Genomic DNA, 20,459 nt, shown 5'->3' on the forward strand with positions numbered 1-20,459 from the left:
ACAGAGGCTTGCGTCTGCATGTTCCACCACAGGTGACATCGCTTTTGACAAGGAATTGAAGCAAACATGTGGGTGTTTTGCCTCTATCTGGAAAAAGAACAGGGAATAGCCACGGGTTTCTCCTCTCCGGCTGAATACGATACTGATCCTTCAATTGACCAATAGTCTTTATACTTAAAATGATGACCCGGGATGATCTCCACAGTGGCCCAGGGGTTAGAAATACTAGGTCCAAATACTTGATCGAAATTTTCAATCTGTCATTCATATGCGTCCGTGCACGATCTAGATGCCTGCAGCCAGTCTCAATACGACATTGGATTGTTGACCCTAGTTTGTATCTGTATACGAACATATGCTATCAGACCAGTTTCTGACCCCTCGCCTGGTCCCATGTTTGAATCGAAAGAGGCACAGGCGAGATAGACACAATTCTATGGCAGGTTCACTCTACAATGCTTTGATTCATACAGTTCAGGGGGAGAAGACTACCACTTCCACGATGATCAGAATCGCTGAGCTTCAGGCCCTTCTGAACACAATCAGCGTACTCCAAGTGCTCGCGGCAATCTTCATTGCAGCCCTCACCTATCGACTGATTGACGCCTATTTCCTCTCACCCCTCTGTTCCATTCCTGGCCCCTTCTGGCCCGACTGACTACCAAACGCGCCAATGTCGACACCTTCTCCGGGAAGGTGACCCAGACCGTCGACAAGGACGTCGCCAGGTACGGCGATGTATATGTCTACAAACCCCGTGCGGTCTGTATCAATCACCCAGATGACATCCGCGCCGTGCTAGGCTCCCAGGAGTTTCGCAAGGCCGCCTTCTTTGACATCTTCAACGACGGCAACACACCCAATATCGTCTCGCTCAGGGAGCCAGAGCTGGCCAACCGTCGCCGGCGGCAGCTAGGCCCCTTCTTCAACTATGCTTATCTGGGCCGCGCAGAGCCTCTGATCCTCCAGCATGGATACAAGGCCATCCGCACGAAATGGGATGCGTTAATAGGAGCGAACGGCGGGCGCCCAACCGAGGTCAACTACCGCACTGACACCCAGCTCGTGACGTTCGACATCATGAGTGCGCTTGCGTTCGGGCGCAACTTCAACGCCATCTCCCGCGGTAGCTCGTCAATCATGAAATGGGCCGGGTTGATCATGGAGATGCTGGAGTCGCCCGTCGTCCTGGCACTGCTGTCGCTGCTGCCGTTCTCGCTCATCATGCGGCCGTGGAAAATCATGTATCGCGAGCTGGCGGCGTTCAGCAGCGACGCTGTGGACATGCGCAAGCAGTTGCTGGCTGACGACTCCGCGGAGAAGCCCTCGGACATGCTGCAGGCGTTTATCGACGCGGAGGACCCCGAGTCCAAAGTCAAGATGAGCCCGCATGAGGTGCAGGCCGAGAGTATCATGATGATGCTGGCGGGGAGCGAGACCACCTCATCCGCCATCATGTGGACGTTCCACCTGCTGCTGCTCTACCCGGAGACTCTCAGGCGCGCCGTCCACGAGGTCCGCAGCACCTTCCCCTTGAGCCACTTGGTGACATACAAGGACGTGCGCAGCAGCTTGCCGTACGTCGAAGCCTGCGTGTACGAGGCTCTTCGGCACTCGCCCACCACGGCCGGACTGACTCCGCGCATTTCCCATTCTACGGGCATCACCCTGCAGGGACATTACATTCCGCCCGGGACAGAAATCTACGTCAATCTGCGCTCGCCGAGCATGCATCCCAGTCTCTGGGACGACCCAGCGCGGTTCAACCCGGACCGATTCCTCGATGGCGAGACCAACAAGCGGTTGCTCTTCACCTTTTCCTATGGTCCGCGGAACTGCCTTGGACGTAACCTCGCCTGGGTGGAAATGCTCACCATCGTCGCCAACATCCTCAAGGACTACGACATTGCGCTGACCGATGATAGCCGGTTTGGGCCGCATTGCACAGATGAGAATGGGCTGCCGGTTCTCATGCCCGCCAAGTGCTTCATTGCGTCCTTCCCGGCCAAGCCGGAGAGGGACTGTCGGATGGTGATTACCAGGAGGATCGCGTGAAAACATGCGCTAGAGAGTATTCTTCGTGCTACTCTTGTGTAATGTAACGAGTTTAGAGAAGTGGAGCGAATGGCTGGTCAAATGGCCCTGATTGACACGTTAGAAACCTGAAGTAGGAAAGGCGCATACCACGCCTTGTTTTCTAAAGTCCGTAGGCAGGTGGCCAATAATCAGGACGAGTTAGAGGTTACAATCAGTTGACTGCTAAGCAGGCAGTGGCGTTCCTCATGCGTAAGGGCGAGCATGCAGAAGGCTCGGCTTTTAGGCAACGGGGTCCCCCCTCGCCGGTTTTTGTTGTACTGTCTGTTTCGGAGATTTCTATTTTTATTATTATTATTATTATTATTTTTTTTTTTTTTTTTTTTTGAAAATATTGTAAGAAACGAATTGTAAGGAAAACTAAAAAGACGAGTCCGGTAATACAGACTATTTGCAGTCTTGCCACGGTACAGATAGTTCAGTATAAAGTCCTTCCTGCAAGGCCCACAGCAGGTAGTAAGAGAGCTCTTGCCTTTTACCATGGCTATAGACAGCAGCATGCCTGCGACAGTCATCGGCAAGGCCGAATTCTCCAACACCAAAGCCGCCAGCGAATTCGGTACTGATCTATCGCGATGGCGGCTCAACGTCGACAACGGCCGGCACATGTGGGTGTATCTCGAGTCCGAGGATGAAGCCAGAAAACGACCGCAAAGTTTCCTGGAAGAGTACTGGCTGGGTCTACCGTATGAGCTCCCTGCGCGGCCTCGCGCCACCCACGCCCTGGAGGCCGTGGAAAACGGATGGGAATTCTTCAAGCGCCTGCAGACAGCCGATGGGCACTGGGGATGCAACGATGACGGCCCCCTGTTCGTCACTAGCGGGATGGTCATCGCAAGGTACATCGTGGGGATCCCGATAGACTCCCACATGAAGCAGGAAATGTGCCGGTACTTACTCAACGTGGTCAACGAGGACGGCGGATGGGGCCTGTTCATCCAGTCCCCGTCGACCGTCTTCGGGACGGTGATGAACTACTGCATGCTGAGGATCCTGGGGCTGGGGCCGGAGCATCCAGCGATGGCAAGGGCGCGCAACACCCTGCTCCGACTGGGAAGCGCGAGGGCCACCCCGACCTGGGGCAAGTTCTGGCTGTGCGTCCTCGGCGTGTACGAGTGGGAAGGGATGATCCCCTGCCGCCGGAGCCGTTGCTCGTGCCTGCAAGTTTGCCCTTCAATCCGGGGAAATGGTGGGTGCACACTCGTAATGTCTATATCAGCATGAGCTATCTGTACGGCCATCGATTCTCGATGCCGCCCAACAAACTCGTGCAGGCTCTGCGCGACGAGCTCTACGACATCCCCTACGAGCAGATTAACTGGCCAGCGCAGCGCACCAATGTCAGCGCCGCGGACCGTCTCACAGACTCAACCTGGATCCAACGCAGTTTTACCTCTGCTCTGACGACGTACGAGACCCTCAAGATCCCCTTCCTGCGGCGTCGCGCGCTCAACGAAGCTCTGTTCCAGATCGAAACGGAAACTCGCAACACCCACTATTTGTGCATCGCGCCCGTGAGCTTCGCCTCAAACATGCTGGCGCTGTATCATGCCCACGGCCGGGACAGCCACTGGATCCGCGGCATGCGCGACCGGTTCATCGACCCGATGTGGCTGTGCCGCGAGGGTCTGGCCGCCTCCGGCACAAATGGGACCTCGCTGTGGGATACGGCGTTGACGGTGCAGGCCACCATCGACGCCGGACTAGCCACGCGGCCCGAAAACCAAGCCATCCTGCGCAAAGCCCTCGAATTCATCGACAACTCGCAGATCCGCGAGGACCCCCTTGGCGTGCACCACGTCTACCGGCAGCCGACTCGCGGCGCCTGGCCCTTCAGCACGCGCGACCAATCGTACGCCGTGTCGGACACCACCGCTGAGGCCGTCAAGGTCGTCGTGCTCCTGCAGCGGATCGAGGGCTTCCCCGCGCGCATATCCGACGAGCGGCTCCAGCAGGCCATCGATCTGATACTGGGGATGGAGAATGCCGGTGGCGGGTTCTCGGCTTATGAGCCCGTGCGGGGCCCAAGTTCCTGGAACTGCTCAACATCACAGAGCTCTACGAGAACGTCATGACGGATAATCTGTATCCGGAATGTACCAGCTCCGTGATCATGAGTCTGACGACGTTCGCCCAAGAGTACCCTACCTACCGAGCACGTGATATTCAGGCCTGCATTTCCCGGAGTGTCGACTACCTGCTGCGGTCTCAGTACCCGAATGGCGGCTGGTTCGCCAGTTGGGGAGTCTGTTTCACGTATGCGACCATGTTTGCGCTGCAGGGACTGGCCTGCGTGGGTCGGGATGAGTCCAACTGCGCCGCGTGCCAGCGGGCTTGTAGTTTCTTGCTGCAGCACCAGAATCCCGACGGTGGGTGGGGTGAGAGCTTGGATACCGTTCGGTTCAAGCAGTACCTCCCCCATGCGGACGGGAGCCAGGTGACTAATACCGCCTATGCGGTGATAGGATTGCTAGCGGCACGATGTGGGAACCATGAGGCAGTTCGTCGTGGTGTGGCGTATCTTATGAAGGAGCAGCAGGATACCGGGGAGTGGTTGCCGGGGGCGCTGGAAGGAGTGTTTGCTCCTCCTGGGGGGATGCGGTATCCGAATTACAAGTTTCACTTCACCTTGATGGCACTGGGAAGGTATGCCGCGGTCTACGGAGATGAATGTCTAGCTGCGCAACTAGTATGATACTGAGTGGTGCCAATTATTGCCTTTATAGTCAAGTAGCACGCATGTCTCATAGTCACCGCAGCTGTGATAACCAGCTTGAGCAATTGGATGCTAGTCTCTTAATCTTCAGCTCACAATTCTCCACAGGGATAGGAAGGCCCTTATTTGGCTGTCCATGTGATGATGTCTAGCTTTCTTTTGTTCCTGGTCCATACATGTCAAATACGTCTGGTATACTGTATCTGGAGATTAACTCCGTCACGCTTCGGGATTTTAGAATCCAATCTCATCCTTGATTCACAATAGCAGGGTAGGAGTCTCCTCGGACTAACACGTTGTAAGGGATTCTACTTGGATCATAGCCATCAATATATTCTGCGCCCCAGAGAGCTGATACCCCTACATGACGTTTGAGGTCCCGTAGAGCCAGGTCAGTTGACTTTCAATCAAGATACCACGAGCTGTATAAATGTAATCTGATCCTGTGTGATCACATCCAAATCGTGGTCTGCGACCCAGGCCCAGACCTTTTCCAGATACACCATCAATGATGGTCAGATGCAGCAGGACAAGCCACAATACAACCTGGATATATGCAACCCATCTACTTAGGGCATTGCTCCCTTTAAAACTCAGAACCAATAGCACTACCAACACAAACATGCGAATCCCACATGACAGCAGAGCCTTTAACTGACTGCTCAACATTCCACTCACCGAGAACAGCTCCTGTAGTTGGTCTGAACACTACAAACATCATATCTTAGATCTTAATGATGCCTACACCCCCAGGGTTTCCAACTTTGACAGCAACATAGGGGCTATTAATATTCTCATATTTAGGGTGAGTGGTGTCTAGGTGACTGAGCCAAGGGGTTTGCGACGACCACCAGGTATTTTCTTACTAAGGTGTGTTACCTTAGGATGATAACTAAATAATGCTTAGTGGGTGCAGAATAGTGGTATGTAGTATGTACTTAAGTATTAAAGTAGTAGCTTGCTAAGGGAAAACATAAATGGAAATGTGGCTGTTTATGGCCTTAGTAGTGGTCATTTTTGGTGTTGATTTCACAGATCCTCATATTCTAGGTGTAAAACTTCCCACAGCAGAGAATAACGGGTTGCTCGATATGAGGAGTGGTAAACACGTGTCATAATGCTTGGCATCTTGTGGAGACTCATACTTGCACTTTGTACTAATGCTGAATGCGATCAACCAGCATCGCATGACCATAGCCATGATTCAAGTTGACCATCATAGCCTGTGCTTCGTAGATGGGCGAATCCTAGGTTTGAATATGTTGCCCTCCTGCTGTTTTAATACTAAGTATATTGACTCCGTGGCAATGGATTATTGTAAAATGTCTGCTGCTCTCAGAGCCTGGCTGCTCGCGGCTGCAGCTGTAATATATCTGACCTGAAGAAATCTCAAATGTGACTTTACTGTGCCACTGATACAGCATGCATGTGTTGTCTAAATTGGCATATCTTTGCTGAACCGTCCATTCCAGCGGTATGACCGCGGACGCTATAATGCTATGGAGCTATAAATGATGGCTGATAATAGCAGCTTTTTGGTTGAACCTTGTATATCTCTATGCAGGTGATGAATCTAATTTGTTATAGGAGCTTGTGATTAACAACATGAGTAAATATCAACCATAGATGATTGGTGGACCTGTGAATTCGCACAAGAGACTAGTAAAGATAACTAAAATAATCTGCCTTCTAGTTGGAAACGAATATCTTCTCTTCCAGTATGAATTTGAATCTTATTAGGACTGGATAATAGGAAATGCGATTGAGCTTTTCATAGTGCTATATATGAAAGGGCTTACCCCTGAAAACTTTCCAGTGAACACCCCTCCACTCACAGTCCAGAGATCTTCTATAACGCTTTATGATGGCTTAGGGAAATATTTCATAGTAATAGGGAGTCTGTGACTGCTCCTCTTCCTGCAATGTGTGTAAGTATATCCCTGCCCTGGCACATAGCAAACACTAACTAGTATACCCCATAGGTCTTTGTGCAACATTTGCTCCTTGCTGTCTATTTAATAGAATAGGTGCTTAATTCAAGGGCTATGATGCTTAAAGCTGTGGTTAGGATGTAAGTATTCAAAAATAAAATATTGTACACACCTGCTAAACAGTACTGCAGTGCTGCATTTATTTCTTATTAGGTTGTGTTCTTAGTCTTCCATGCATCCCTTTAGGATTCTGCTAATACACAATCCAGCAGGAATACAAAATCAAGGGCAACGGCCTAACAGACTATCTTACAGCATGGTGTTGCTCTTGCTGTATTTTACACTAGCTAGACTGGGAGACAAAGCACTGCCCGTCTGCGGAGCAGGAAGGCTATTAACAACCAGCAGGCATGACTTATAGTATACAGAACTAAGCAGGGAGCTAATTACAAAAATTAACTTACTACATTTATCCTCCTGCTTGAAACAATCCTTAGGTATATGCTATATATACTCCTGGTCTAAGCTAATAGATAGTTTGTAAGGTTCCGAGGGGGATAATTCTCCTGCCAGTGATTTAACTAATTATGGGTAGTTCTCTACTAATAATAATCCAATACTCCGAGCATCTAAGACTAATACTGTAGATGCCTTGCTCTTGATGGTTTATCTAGCTTCAGTCCTGGCGAAAGGGAGACCAGGTCCAGGTGATAGGAGGCTTAAGCATTCACAATCATTGCATGGTACATTGTGACTACCTCCAGGCCATCCCCATTGATGCCCTCGTACACAATAATGGTGGTGATAAATAGTATATACTTACACCATCAAGAACAAATTCTTAGCCTAAGCTTTTAGCGAACAATGAATGAGGATTTGATGATACTTCCCCTGGAAGCGTCGCAAATAGTCTTAGACTAAATGCAAAACTTTACACAGGAACCTCTACTATAATAAACCTCCCATGGCTCCAAAAATGGGAATTCATGGACGCTCTAGCATGCTTCAAGCATACTGCTGCATTATTTCGCTAGACCACTTTCCAGAGAAATGCAATTGCCCTTGGAATGGTATCTTCTATACCCAGGATGGATGGACTGAGGGCCAGATGGCTTCATTCCCTTGAGTCCTTGCCCTCAGTTGTTATAGACCACCATACTCTAGACTAGGGATGGATTCGCATATTTTAGTCTATTAATAAATAAAAAACCCCACTAATACAGGGGCTACCATTATAAGAGCTGATGAAATGTCCTGAATAACTAAAAGTATTAGGTTCATCATTAGCAATGTGAGGGGCTGCAACATCCAGTTATGCTCTTCTCTTATAAATAGAGCAGTAATGCCACAAAACATGTATTATTTTTCTTCGCCAGTCTGGTTATAAGACTATAAATATGACTACTGAATGTCAGAGATTTTCAGAGGAAAGAATGAGGAAACTCACAGCTAAGGCTAGAATTATGTATAGAACCCTTATAATCTATGGTAGTCTCAGCATTTGCTCTCTTTTCCTCTAGGATCTTATTCTTTCTAAGCAGTATTTATCTTGTAAATGCTGTAGGTGGGAGGAGCTCCATATTTTTAAGAGATAATATAGGAGCTAGCCTAAGCCCTAGTTATAGATCTATTACCTACTTTGTCAACTGGGTAAGACATCTTTGAGATAATATAAAGCACAGATAGCACACTAACTAACTATCTACCTAGGGAATTTATGGCCGCAAGTTTAATCCTTAAGACCTCCCTGTTAAGAGGCTTACTCATGTCCTCTATGCATTTGTGAATGTGCAGAATAAAACCAGAGAGGTGTATCTTTCTAATATCTATACAGACTTAGATAAGCATTACCCCAGTGATTCCTAGTCTGAAGCAGGTAATAATATCTATAGATGCGTGAAATAACTATATTTACTAAAGAAAAGAAACTGAAATCTTAAAGTGCTTCTATCCATTAGGGGATGGATATATTCTCAAAATTTTACTTCACCAGCCGCCACAGATGCAGGGCGGAAAATATTTGCTCAGAGCTCTGTGAAGCTGCTTCAGGACCTAGGGCTAGATGGGCTAGATATTAATTAGGAGGCAAGTTATAGTAGTCTCTCCTCTCCACATTACATAGATTAATAGAATGATTCCACTGTAGTATCCTAAAAATGATGGAGAAGTGAGTGATTTTACTCTCCTTTTATAAGAGCTAAGGGCTGTATATTTCTCCTCCTTTCTTCTCCCACACTCCTATTCTAATTATTAACCAGGCCCTTAATAATTATAGCGCGAAGCATGCTGCTGGGAAAAAGTTCCTTCTTACAGTGGCGTCCCTGGCTGGTAGGTGACAAGATGTGTCTGAAGTGATATGACATGGATAGCAAGAAGTATTTCCTAACTTTTATCTAGATCCGTAAAAGATTAGTACTTTTTATCTTAAAGATATGGACCCCTATTTGGACTTTTAGAATCTTATAGCTTATGATTACGCAGGAGGTATATTTTTAGGGTATACTAGATATTAGGTAAATATATTCAAGAGCAGCTCTAACCAGCAGTCAGCGCCATTCAATACTGAAGAGGCTGTTAAGAATTATCTTAGTCGCGGAGTTATAGCAAGCAAGATTATTCTAGGTATGCCTCTTTATAGTTAGGCATTTACAAATATAACAGGCCCTAGTAAACCTTTTTCCGGCATAGGTGAAGGCAGCTGGGAGGATGGCGTCTAGGACTATAAGGCTCTGCTATAACCAGGAGCTAAAGAACACATAAATAACAGTATAATAGTAAGCTATAGTTATAACTCAGAGCAGACCTTTATCAGCTACAATAGTCCTCAGGTTGCAGAGTAGAAAGCAGAATACATTAGGCTTAAAGGGCTCAGAGGTGGCATGTGGTGGGAGAGTAGTGTGGATAAGCTAGGAAATAAATAGTCTAATAATAACAGTATGCTCTACATTCTCTCTACTTTTATATGGCTAATAGATATGCAAGGTTGTTCAAGCACTTAGGGGCGTTAGCGCGTTAGAGCAAAAAGAGAATTAGCTATACTACCCTCTTTCCCAATATGACAATATATGGGGTAGGATGCAAGAATAGTGATGATTAAAAGCATAAGAGAAAAGGGAATAAGGAAGGAAAACCACTTTTATGATAAATATAGCTCTACTTAGATCTGTATATTAGAGAGCAGTATAAGATAGTGATTAGAGGTGAGCAAAGGTTAAGACATATTGAATGCCTGGCGCCCTCCCTGGCTAAAAGATAAGTAAGAACAACAGCTTCTAACCTTGCGAGCTTGACGGTGTCACTATATCTTAAAAAGTTTTTCCCGTTAGATCTAGTGTTTGAATGCTCTTCATTGTGTAATGGTGTTAAGCTCATTCAGATGAATGCCAAAATCAACCTGGTAGATTAGCTGAAGTTATGTGTTCCCTGAACTTTACGCTATTCAGCAATAAAAGGATTAAAGTATGTCCTAAGCTGTGCTAGAAGTAATGCCCTGCGTGCTTTCACAAGCATTCCTAAACTGTGTGATTACTTTAGCTAAGATTAACTATTAGTAGATAACTTCTGTAAAAGCTAAATAGCCTCCACTGAGTCGTAGAGGACGTAACCCTAATAATAAATGCAGTTAATAATGTACTCACCTCATCTCCCCTCATGCATTAAATGTAATTTTCCGGATTGCCTCCTAGGCATATGCAGTCTGCTTAGGTGTATGTCCTTGCCCATCAACATCTTCTAACTATGAGCACCTAGGTCAATGGAATAGTAGAGAAACCTCAGGTTAATGTGGCGGCCGTCATATGTAAGAGAGTGAATGATGTCTTTGCGTCACGGATGGCCCACTAGAAAAACCTTACGAGCTATGGCATGTGAGCCCTAATCTGCACAGCCTCTGAGTGCGTAGGTTTGCTTCCCATGGTTGTGGTCTTGACCGCCAAGATTCAGCATGAGCTTTATGGCTTAGGATTGGCCCTGAGCCAGGTGTGAGTTACAGGCAATAGTGCTGAAGCGTCCTCCCCAACCAGAGTATATGGGGTATACAAAAAGAGGATTTCTATAAACAGACACACACTAAATTGGGATCGGATTAGTAGTTTGGCCTAGTAGTAAAATTCTATGGACAAACTGTATAGCAAATCCTATTACATGTTGAGTCAGATACTCTATATGGTATAAATCTACTGCTTCGCCTCAACGGTCCAGGAGACTTAAACTGGGATTAATAACTAATTTATAGGGTTGCCTGCAATCAGCATATGAAAGTTGACCCACAGCACTGATACTTGTGTATTATCAGCCTCATATTAGCTTAATAAATGCTTGGGAAGCCCAGCTAACACTTGTTGTCGCCCAGGTCAGGATGCAAGATTCATCCTGCGTCAACATACCCAAGAGTTTACCAAAATTGAACTGTACCACCATGACGTATCATGTTATTATTCCTTAGATTGTATCTAGGATAGCATTGATAGCAGGCATGGCTAGAAAGATATGACTTCTATTGCCAGTATTTCTAGTCCACCCTATCATAAACATTATTAGGGGCTAATTTTCTCTGGTATTGTTCAACCTTGATTGTGTTGAGGGTGCCCTGCTGGGGCATATGCAAGTAATGATTATGGTTACATACCTCTGCTCTCTCTATAGTGACACCCTCCTGTAGAATCCTTGCTTTGCACGCTAAATACATCCTTATAGTGTATTTCTACAGGGGGAATTCCAAATGAAGCAAAATAATATTAAGTGGCTAATCTTGTGCAATGGAAAGGTAGAAAGATAAAGAGCATTAAGACAGCAGTAACACCTATAGAGTTACTACTATATAGCAGATGTACAAGGACTACTCCAGCTGCCTGGTAATAACCTCCTAAGATCTACACTACTACTCTTATGCCCTAGCGGGACAATTATTAAACACTTTTACCTTCTATATGATGTACTTTGGTATCTTATTGCTGATTATCCTAATCACAGGCAGAGGGCATGCCACTGCTGTTTTCACCCACTTTCTAGTGTGTACCGCTCGTAAATCCTCATCACTATTTCTGACCACATCCTAGCTTTCCAACTCAGCTAACTTCACAAGTGCTGACTGGGTAAAACACATAAGATTAGCCCAAGATACCTAGATAGACGCCTTCGCATTGAATATCATGGTAAGGGACACTATTAACACTTAATTAATACCACTAGCTTTCAAAGCCGCCCAGGCCGCCAGGTTTAAGATTTTCTTTTCCTTTAACTATATCGCCCGCGGGCCATGGAACCAAGATAACATGACTAAGTTATTATTAAGATATAAAGTAAATAAGGCTTACTATAGGAATAATAGTCGTCCGCTAGCATCCACCTTTGAGGGCTCAGAGAATGCAGAGGAGTGGAGAAATATTAAAGCCAGCATAGATTGCTTCTTTATTCCTAACTGGTCCTTACTGGGAGCCAAGGCAGCATTGGAGAAGGGGTATAGAATTATGAACAGGCTTTTTAGCTAGGCTGCCTAGCCCTCTGGCCCACAAGATATGAACATGTAGGTGGATTTATCCTATCTAAAACTCCTTAATAAATTAGAGGGTTTAGCCTATATGATACTGGTATCTCCATGGTTCTATACTAATTTGCCAGGCTATGGCAAGAACTGGCTTTGGCGTGGGGATGACCTCTGGCATGATTGCTAGCAAGAGGTCTTATCTGTCCGCCTAGAATTTGTTGAAATCATTTTATAGAATGACTATGGTGAGTCCTACTAGATCAGACTACTTCATAAAGGCAGGTATAAGCTATTTAGCACCAGCAAGGCCCCATTCAATTACACAGAGAATATGCTACATGATGGATGGTGAACCCTACTACCATTCATTATTAGTATATATAAGCATAGCCATGCTATAGTGGAAGCAGAGTCACTGGTAGCTTGGTATCACACAGCACTAAGAGCTACTTGTAGTAGTGGTGGAACCTCAGTGAATACACAAAGTCACACAGAGCTTGAATTCAGCCCTCTAGAGGTTATAGCAGATTGCATTTTCTACTCCACCTTACTCACTGAATATGCCACGGCTGAAGTAATCATTGGTAGCACCATGCAAATAGGGACTTGGAGAAACCAACCAGCTAGTGGTAGGGGCATCTATCACAGGAGCGCGCCATTTAATGGGGCTAAGGGGGATGTAGAATTGACTTTATAGAGAGAAGGTAATAGAATCTTGACATTAAGAGGCAAGGGGATCTCTGGGAGCTGTTCTAATAGTATTTAGAATTAGAATGCCTGGGTGGGCAGTACCACATCACCCAGCTAACTCATCACCCAGCCTGAGCTTATGAGCTAATACTCAAAAGGGCACAAGGACAGCCATTAGTGAAGCCTTAGTTGTTAATCATGCCTCTTGATCGTTTCGATGAGCGATAGTGTCTACTTAGAGATAGTTTGTTATTTCGTTTATGAGACTATAAAACGTTCATTGTAGCCTTGAGACTGCATGAAACTATGTTAAAGACAGAAATATGTCTCACTCCCCGGGAAAGCCTGCTGCCAGTCCCCGAAATTGAATTAAGAGTATCTGTCAGAAGCTGCGTCTCAGACCCTTCCCACCCACGCGCAAGGAAGCGACCGAGGTCGAAATTACAATCCAATGCTATGATCAGTGTCCTGATAACATTCCCATGTTCGTTACTTTATGGGATGTTGCGCGAAGTCCAGAGAGTGGGTTAAGCATGGCCTTTGTCCAGAGACGTTAGCTGATACTAGAATTTGCCTGTCAATATCGCACCAGACTATTGAAGTCTTCATCGATGGTGCACAGAAAATGGTGACAGATACATAAAATGTATTTCTCAGGCCCTAGTAATGTAGAAGCTACGCCGCGATGTACCATATTCAAAGCACTGTTACTGTTCTTATTCTCTATTCAACGGCTACACTTTACAAGCCCTCCTAGTCACACTTAATTCCAGGTTTCTTCCCGTAACGACTCTAAAACAGTGCATAGACGTAGTCCAGATTAACAAAAGAAAAGGACTGTAAAATCCCTGACTAGGAGCCTGTAAACTACAGGCCCGATCACTGTAAATAAGCATGGTTGAAGGGAAGGGGTTATGTAGAACTTTTAGAAGAGTCACAAGCCAAAATGAGAAACTGCCTTAAGATAATGAGTCCATGTAATCACCTTCTATAGTTATTTGGGACTACCCTGAGCCTGCTATAATCTGTAGAACGAGCAGAGACATGAGGTACTCTCAAGCAATGGTGGCTTCTCTCAGGCATATAGGTAGCAGGTGCCTAATAGAGAAAAAAGTGAAGCTCCCAATGAAAAAGCACTAGCTAGCCATGTTGCCGCAAGCATACGTGGGCTAAGATGAGAATTGACTGAAAAGTCACCTAGAAATGTTCGGATCCCGGCAGATACTGAGCTGTATAGAATCGTCACGGTAATTGATGCACCAACAATGGATGTTGTAGTAATCTGGAAGAGGTTAGCCTTTGGCTCTTTTCATCACATATTTATTGGCTTACAAGGGAGCAGATAAGTGCTGGAACTGGCCCTATTTGAGTAGTATTGATAAGAGCTCCGCAATAACTGTTAAGGCAGTAGCAGCCATCCCAATGATGTATGCCGCGATAGCCCTACTAGCGGTGTTGTGCGCGGACTCCACGGTTCCCATACTAAATAGGGCCGACCGCAGGGCCTGGTGACCGCAGTTTCCACGTCCATTCCCCGTCCAGTCCGGATTCCACGGTCCTGATCATCCTGCCTTGGCGGACTCCACGGCAATGGCCCATATCTTAGTCAATTCTTGATATTTTTGAATGGTTTAAAATGCTTTATGAATCTAATTAGCTAAATTATTATATTCTAATATCAAATCCTTGATTATTCGCTAGCAAGGTGGTTAAACTAGGGGGGTAGGTGCCAGGTCGAAATTTTTTGCTGGGGTGTGCCAAGATGATTATCTGCGGGAAGCCTATACCCTTTTAGGCCACCACCTAGCCTGGATTAGTGCCTGAGGCATCTATTAACCTAGAAGGGCCTTAGAATTCAGGCAGAAATTATGAGAAAAATAATTAGTAGTATTTATTAAAAGCCTAGTACTAGGTGACTAATAATAAATATTTTTAGTAAATAGTAGGGACTTTTAGCTATAGAATGATAATAGTCTGATTATGTAAGCATGATTCCTAATTTTTTAAAAATCCTTAAAAGACACTTTGAAATTTATTACCTGCTGACTAATTATAATTATTTTTAGTTAATAGGCCAAATTTTAACTAGAAGAATGATATATAGTATGCTTAGTAATACTAAGCCTAGAATTTTTAAAAATTCATAGAAGTTAATGTTTTGTGGATTTCATTTAGAGAGTAGGTCTAGACTTAGTAGTATAGTAGGGAGAGGCCTATAAGCAGGCTACCTAGACTAGTTAATTTAGCTACAATAGGTCCCTGCGTGGGCTATCTCAACTAGGTGATTCGGCTGCGATAGGTCCCTGCGTGGGCTATCTTAACTAGGTAATTCGGCTTCGATAGGTCCCTGCGTGGGCTATCTAGACTAGTTGTTTCGGTATGGCTTAACCTAGTGATTTGGCTTCGATAGGTCCCTGCGTGGGGTATCTCAACTAGTTAATTTAGCTACAATAGGTCCCTGCGTGGGCTATCTCAACTAGGTGATTCGGCTGCAATAGGTCCCTGCGTGGGCTCTCTCAACTAGGAGATTCAGCTTTGGTAGATCTCTGCATGGGCTATCTAGACTAGGTGATTCAGTATGGCTCAGCCTAGTAATTTGGCTTCAATAGGTCACTGTGTTAGCTATCTTAACTAGGTGATTCAGCTTTAACAGGTCTAAAATATAGATATAGTAGGGTCATTCAGATGTAGGTAAAGCTTTAGTTAGTAACTATATATATAGTAGAGTCATCTAGATCTAGGGAGACATTTAATTTATAAATATATATAATGAAGGGAAATCAATATATTTAACTTATACTAGCCTAGTAATTCTATAATTATCTAGATATATCTAGGCCTATCTATTATATCTAGTAGAATAAGATATACTAAATCTATAAAATAATAGGGCCCCTTTATAGTAGGGGGAGGATAAGGGTAGCTTTTAGAGCTAGGGAATAAGGGATTAGGTATATAGGTATTTAATATACTCTATCCCACAAGGGGTGGAGCACCATGGTCATGGTGCGTTTAGGGTGTGTAGCTACTGATTGCTTGGCAAACCCCAAGTCCGCGCATGGTGGGTTTACACACTTAGTGGCATGGTGCATTTAGTATTAATAGGCTGATAATGCTCAGATTTTTTCCTTATATAGAGTAGCTATTTATCTTTTCACTAGTTAAATTTAAGGTCTATTAATTCATTCTTGAAGGTGTGGTGTGGTTATAAAATTACCTTATTCAACCTCTGTAATTTTGTTGGGGTATCACCCGCACCTGCATTAGATTCAGGGGTAGAGGTATTCCCATCTCTTAGAATTCATAAATAGTCATTTAAATTCATTTAATCCATCCATATTCATCCATAGTTATTATGGAAAACCAGTTATTTTGTCAGGTGCCGACCCTAGGCATACTCATTTGCCATCAATGCCAGCAGGGGGTGCGACCAGCAGAGGTGGATCAGCATCTTAAGAAGAAGCATCACCTAAAGCATGCAGTCACTAGCCAGATCATCCAGGCAATATCTCAATGGGATGATATTCAGTATGAGAGTAGTGCAATCTGCATACCATATGAATTAGATCAGCCACTGCCTATATTACCATGTCAATTAAATGGCTTGCTCTGCCAGCGAGATCCACTATGCTTATTCATTGCCTCTACTATGAAATCTATGCGAAAGCACTGGCGAATAGTTCACCAGTGGTCCCAGCAGGGCCATCGCGGGCGGGTAGGCCCAAAGGAGAAGGCTAGGGGTGAGGCAGAGCTACAGCAGTCATTTCAATATGTCTCATGGCAGCAGGTGTTCCCTAGTGGTCCAGGGTCCCACTATATCTATATTCGATATCCAGATGGGGTCCCCCACCCCCATCTACCCAGGGCGTGCAGGCTGCGGTGGATGAGGTGGTGCAGGCCTGGGAGCAGGCCCAGGCCCGGGCCAAGGCCGATCAGGCCATCCAGGCCAGCCAGCTGACTGACGCGAACCCCTGGCTGCGGATGACTTGGTGGGCCGACTATCTGCAGGGCACCCAGGCCCATGACCTGCTAGCCTGCGTGGCAGCCCCGGAGGAAGATCCCCAGGATGCCACTGAGCAGCGCGTGCAGGTCATCTGGGCCACCATGGAGCAGGTTGCCCGTAAGAGCCAGCAGACAGTCCAGCATTGCGGCCAGGCCATCCGGGTGGAAGCCGTCCGGTCCGAAAAGGGGCAGACCCCATACCGGCCGCTGCTGGCATACATGGATGAGGCTGCGGTCCAGAAGCATGTCCGTCCATGGCAGCAGATATTAGCATTCATTGCCCGCACGCAGGCCCCGCACGGCTGGACCAGCCTGAAATATGGGATGACCGCGCGGCAGCGCCAGAAATGGCGGCAGCTGTGGCAGCTCGCTAGCCAGGCCGCAGTTCCAGGGGACCGGGAGGACCGGGAGGACCTGGAGGACCTGGAGAACCCAGAGGACCTAGAGGTATGGGCGATGACTGCTATAGAAAAAGCATGCTTAGAATTTTGCATTGAGCTGCTCAACCAGCGCCATCGCAGCCACGAATATGAGAGTGCATTAGTATGCGCCATGGCCGTACTTGGTCAGGGTGAGGCTGGCTGGCGGGACCCAGAGAGCTACCCACCAATATTATCCCGCGTGATCAAGGTGGCCCGATTCATGGTGGTCCAGAAAGCATTATGGATGGACCCGAATCCATGGCAGATCATTCAGACCTGGATACAAAAGGACCAGAGCGCTGAATGGGTGCTAGCTAGCGCAGATGATCAACTTGGGGAGATTGATGAGGGATATGGCAGCGATGACCCCCCATCATTGCCACCATCATCGCCGCCATCATCCATCCATAGCGATGATCCATTGCCCGCGGTCAACATTCGCCAGAGCCGCCGACCGTTCCAGGAGCAGGTGACATGGATGATGCACCAGTTTATGATCCGTGGGACACACGGCCCCATGGAAACATTGCTAGACTGGCGCACGTATGGATTAAAGGTCCATTATAATCATACCGCGCCCGGACATGTGACATGGATGGGGGAGGACCAACTGTTATATCAGCAGATGGCATTCACAATGGGGGATTTTCGGGGATTCATCCATGGATTAGTAACTGCAGTGAGGGAGATACTTGGCCATTTATGCATGCAGGATCATGCGCAGATGCCTGCCATTCCCTGGACGGCATTATATGACGATCCCAGCCAGAGCCAGGCGGGGTGGAACTTTTTGCACGACGCACGGACCCAGTGGCCGGTGGATGGGACCCACTGGATGATCGACCGGCTGTGGCCGAGCCGGTCATGCAGCGGCATTTCCTGCGGGGGGGCCGATTCCACCGCGGTGCCATCCAGCAGTACTGGCAGCGCGTGGCCCAGTTCAAGGAGAAATTAGCCATTCTGGTGCATGTCACCGCGGGCAGCCGGCGCGGGCCCCGGAGTTGTTAAGCATTCAGCATTGCAACACGGCGAACAGTCAACGGCGGAATATATATATCGAGGATGGCATGGTGACATTTGTGACGGCATATCATAAGGGTTCCACGCTAGCAATGATGTGAAGATCATCCATCGATATGTGCCGCGGGAGGTCGGGGAGTTAGTAGTATGGTATATGTGGCTGGTGATGCCATTCATTAATCAGTTGGCTGCATGGCAGGCGGCGCAGGCGGCGCAGGGAAGTCAGGCAGCGCAGGGAAGTCACACCGTGCAGGGAAGTCAGGCGGCGCAGGGAAGTCACGCCGTGCAGGGAAGTCACACCGTGCAGGGAAGTCACGCTGTGCAGGGAAGTCACGCCGTGCAGGGAAGTCACGCCGTGCAGGGAAGTCACGCTGTGCAGGGAAGCCGGCCGCGCAGGGAAGTGACGCCGCGCAGGGGAGCCAGCCCGCGCAGGCATGGTTATGGGGCCCCGACCCCGGTACTGGCCGCGAATGGTCATCCGAGCGGTTCCGGGAGGCGTTGAAACGGGAAACCCACACCCGGCTAGGCACCGCCATCCATATCGCCGCATACCGGACATCGCCATTGGCATCAGCCGCTGATTTTTGCGGCCGTCCACCGCGTTCCCCCATAATATCCAGGAGGCCGAGCCGGCCCCAGCTGCCATGGATGCTGATGCCGAGGAGGCATGGATATTGAGCAGTGGATAGCCATATTACTGATTTACAGGCCGCCCATTCATCACATGTCGCCGGCATGGTATATGGCCGTGTCATGCAGGAACAGGCCGGCAGCACGGCCACGGCGGAGATGTTCCGGTTATCCAGCACGATTGGCATCAGTTTTTAGGGTATAGCGCCCGGGCCACCATCCATATTAGGCAAGCGCAAACGGGCCCCGTGGGAGGATGAGGCCGAGGTCAGCCGCATGGAACGCCGCCACCAGCTGGCCACCATGGATCTGGAGGCTGCCGCGCAGCGCATGACCGGCGGCCCGACATGCAGTTCCGGGGGGTGCAGGACCCGGCGATGCGGGCCATCCAGCGGGTGAGAGCCCGTGGTGGCGGTGATGCCCACGCGGTGGGGGAAGAGCATGCTGTTCATGGTGCCCGCATTCGCCGCCCCGGGGGCACCACCATCATCGTGGTGCCACTCGTCGCATTACGGGCTGATATGACCAGGCGCTGCCAGGAGCTCGGCATATCGTGTGTGCCATGGGAGAGCCGCGGCCCCCCGATGCGCATCCATCGTGTTGGTGACGCCTGAATCCGCGGTGAGCCCGATTTCCAGACGTTTTGAACCGGCTGCGGTGACCCGGCGGTTGGACCGGATTGTGATCGATGAATGCCATGTGGGTTGAATTCCCAGCACGATTTCGGCCCAGATGGCTCAGCTGGCGGTTGGTCCAGGCCCGCACCCAGATGGTATGGTTGACCGCCACGTTGCCCCCGAGCATGGAGGGCGAATTATGCCGGTGGATGAAGTATGACCGGGCCGCCGTGACCATATACCGGGCCGACCAGCCGGCTGAACGTGGTATACCGGTGTGTGGCGCCGGACATGACCGGGGTGGGCCGGGCCCATATCAGTGGATTGAGAGTGAGGCGGTGGTGGCATTCATTCAGGACCGCATCCAATGGGCTGCTGGGGGGAAGGTCATCATATATGCGAATATCATTGGGCAGGTGACGGCCATGGCGCGGGTGCTTGGGTGTGAGGCGTATTACAGTGAGCAGTTGGACAAGGCGGGTGCTGGCGCGGTTCATGGGGCCAGCCCGTGATCGCCGCACCAGCGCGTTAGGCATGGGGTGGACATCCCTAATATCCGCAGCATCATCATATTGGGACCCCACCGGATGTTACTGGATTACGCGTAGGAGAGTGGCCGGCTGGGCGAGATGGACAGCGCAGTGAGGCAATTATATCCAGCCAGCTGGGTGGGATGCCCTAGCTCCATGGATGGAGGGCGTCGCCCATGAGGACCAGGAGCGGGTTGCTGAGTATATGGGTGGTGAAGGCATTGGGTGCGCTGGGTCGTGTTAGATCAGTATGTTGGACGAGTGGTGGACGGGTATCAGCGGCGGTATTGCCAGGATGCGGATCCTGGGAGCAGATATGTGA

General features: G+C 48.2%; 5 protein-coding genes across 5 annotated transcripts; all 5 read left to right on the top strand.

Annotated features, from left to right (window-relative positions):
- Positions 1-330: 330 nt before the first annotated feature.
- On the top strand, positions 331-2,159 carry cyp5081A1 (cytochrome P450 monooxygenase helB1). The gene is made up of 2 exons (XM_024826831.1): positions 331-626; positions 782-2,159. The coding sequence occupies exons 1-2, from the start codon at positions 503-505 to the stop codon at positions 2,053-2,055; spliced, it is 1,398 nt and encodes a 465-aa protein (XP_024686450.1). The 5' UTR covers positions 331-502; the 3' UTR covers positions 2,056-2,159.
- Positions 2,160-2,556: 397 nt separating this feature from the next.
- On the top strand, positions 2,557-5,043 carry osc3 (oxidosqualene cyclase helA). Its single transcript, XM_024826832.1, has 3 exons — positions 2,557-3,201; positions 3,240-4,122; positions 4,149-5,043. Exons 1-3 carry the CDS (start codon positions 2,575-2,577, stop codon positions 4,787-4,789), a joined length of 2,151 nt encoding a protein of 716 aa, XP_024686451.1. The 5' UTR covers positions 2,557-2,574; the 3' UTR covers positions 4,790-5,043.
- A 3,183-nt stretch (positions 5,044-8,226) lies between these two features.
- Positions 8,227-9,828, top strand: P174DRAFT_458441 (glycoside hydrolase; the record flags this gene model as incomplete). Its single annotated transcript, XM_024829665.1, has 12 exons — positions 8,227-8,391; positions 8,452-8,468; positions 8,499-8,596; positions 8,684-8,775; positions 9,000-9,069; positions 9,208-9,238; positions 9,272-9,378; positions 9,403-9,429; positions 9,484-9,577; positions 9,599-9,638; positions 9,724-9,744; positions 9,775-9,828. The coding sequence occupies 12 exons, from the start codon at positions 8,227-8,229 to the stop codon at positions 9,826-9,828; spliced, it is 816 nt and encodes a 271-aa protein (XP_024686452.1).
- Positions 9,829-10,653: 825 nt separating this feature from the next.
- On the top strand, positions 10,654-18,348 carry P174DRAFT_418787 (uncharacterized protein; the record flags this gene model as incomplete). Its single annotated transcript, XM_024824724.1, has 3 exons — positions 10,654-10,721; positions 16,753-18,019; positions 18,106-18,348. 3 exons carry the CDS (start codon positions 10,654-10,656, stop codon positions 18,346-18,348), a joined length of 1,578 nt encoding a protein of 525 aa, XP_024686453.1.
- A 989-nt stretch (positions 18,349-19,337) lies between these two features.
- P174DRAFT_449390 (uncharacterized protein) lies at positions 19,338-20,376 on the top strand (the record flags this gene model as incomplete). Its single annotated transcript, XM_024828842.1, has 3 exons — positions 19,338-19,543; positions 19,629-19,689; positions 19,748-20,376. 3 exons carry the CDS (start codon positions 19,338-19,340, stop codon positions 20,117-20,119), a joined length of 639 nt encoding a protein of 212 aa, XP_024686454.1. The 3' UTR covers positions 20,120-20,376.
- Positions 20,377-20,459: the final 83 nt, after the last annotated feature.

This window comes from Aspergillus novofumigatus (assembly GCF_002847465.1).
Source record: "Aspergillus novofumigatus IBT 16806 chromosome Unknown P174scaffold_2, whole genome shotgun sequence".
Lineage (NCBI taxonomy): Eukaryota > Fungi > Ascomycota > Eurotiomycetes > Eurotiales > Aspergillaceae > Aspergillus > Aspergillus novofumigatus.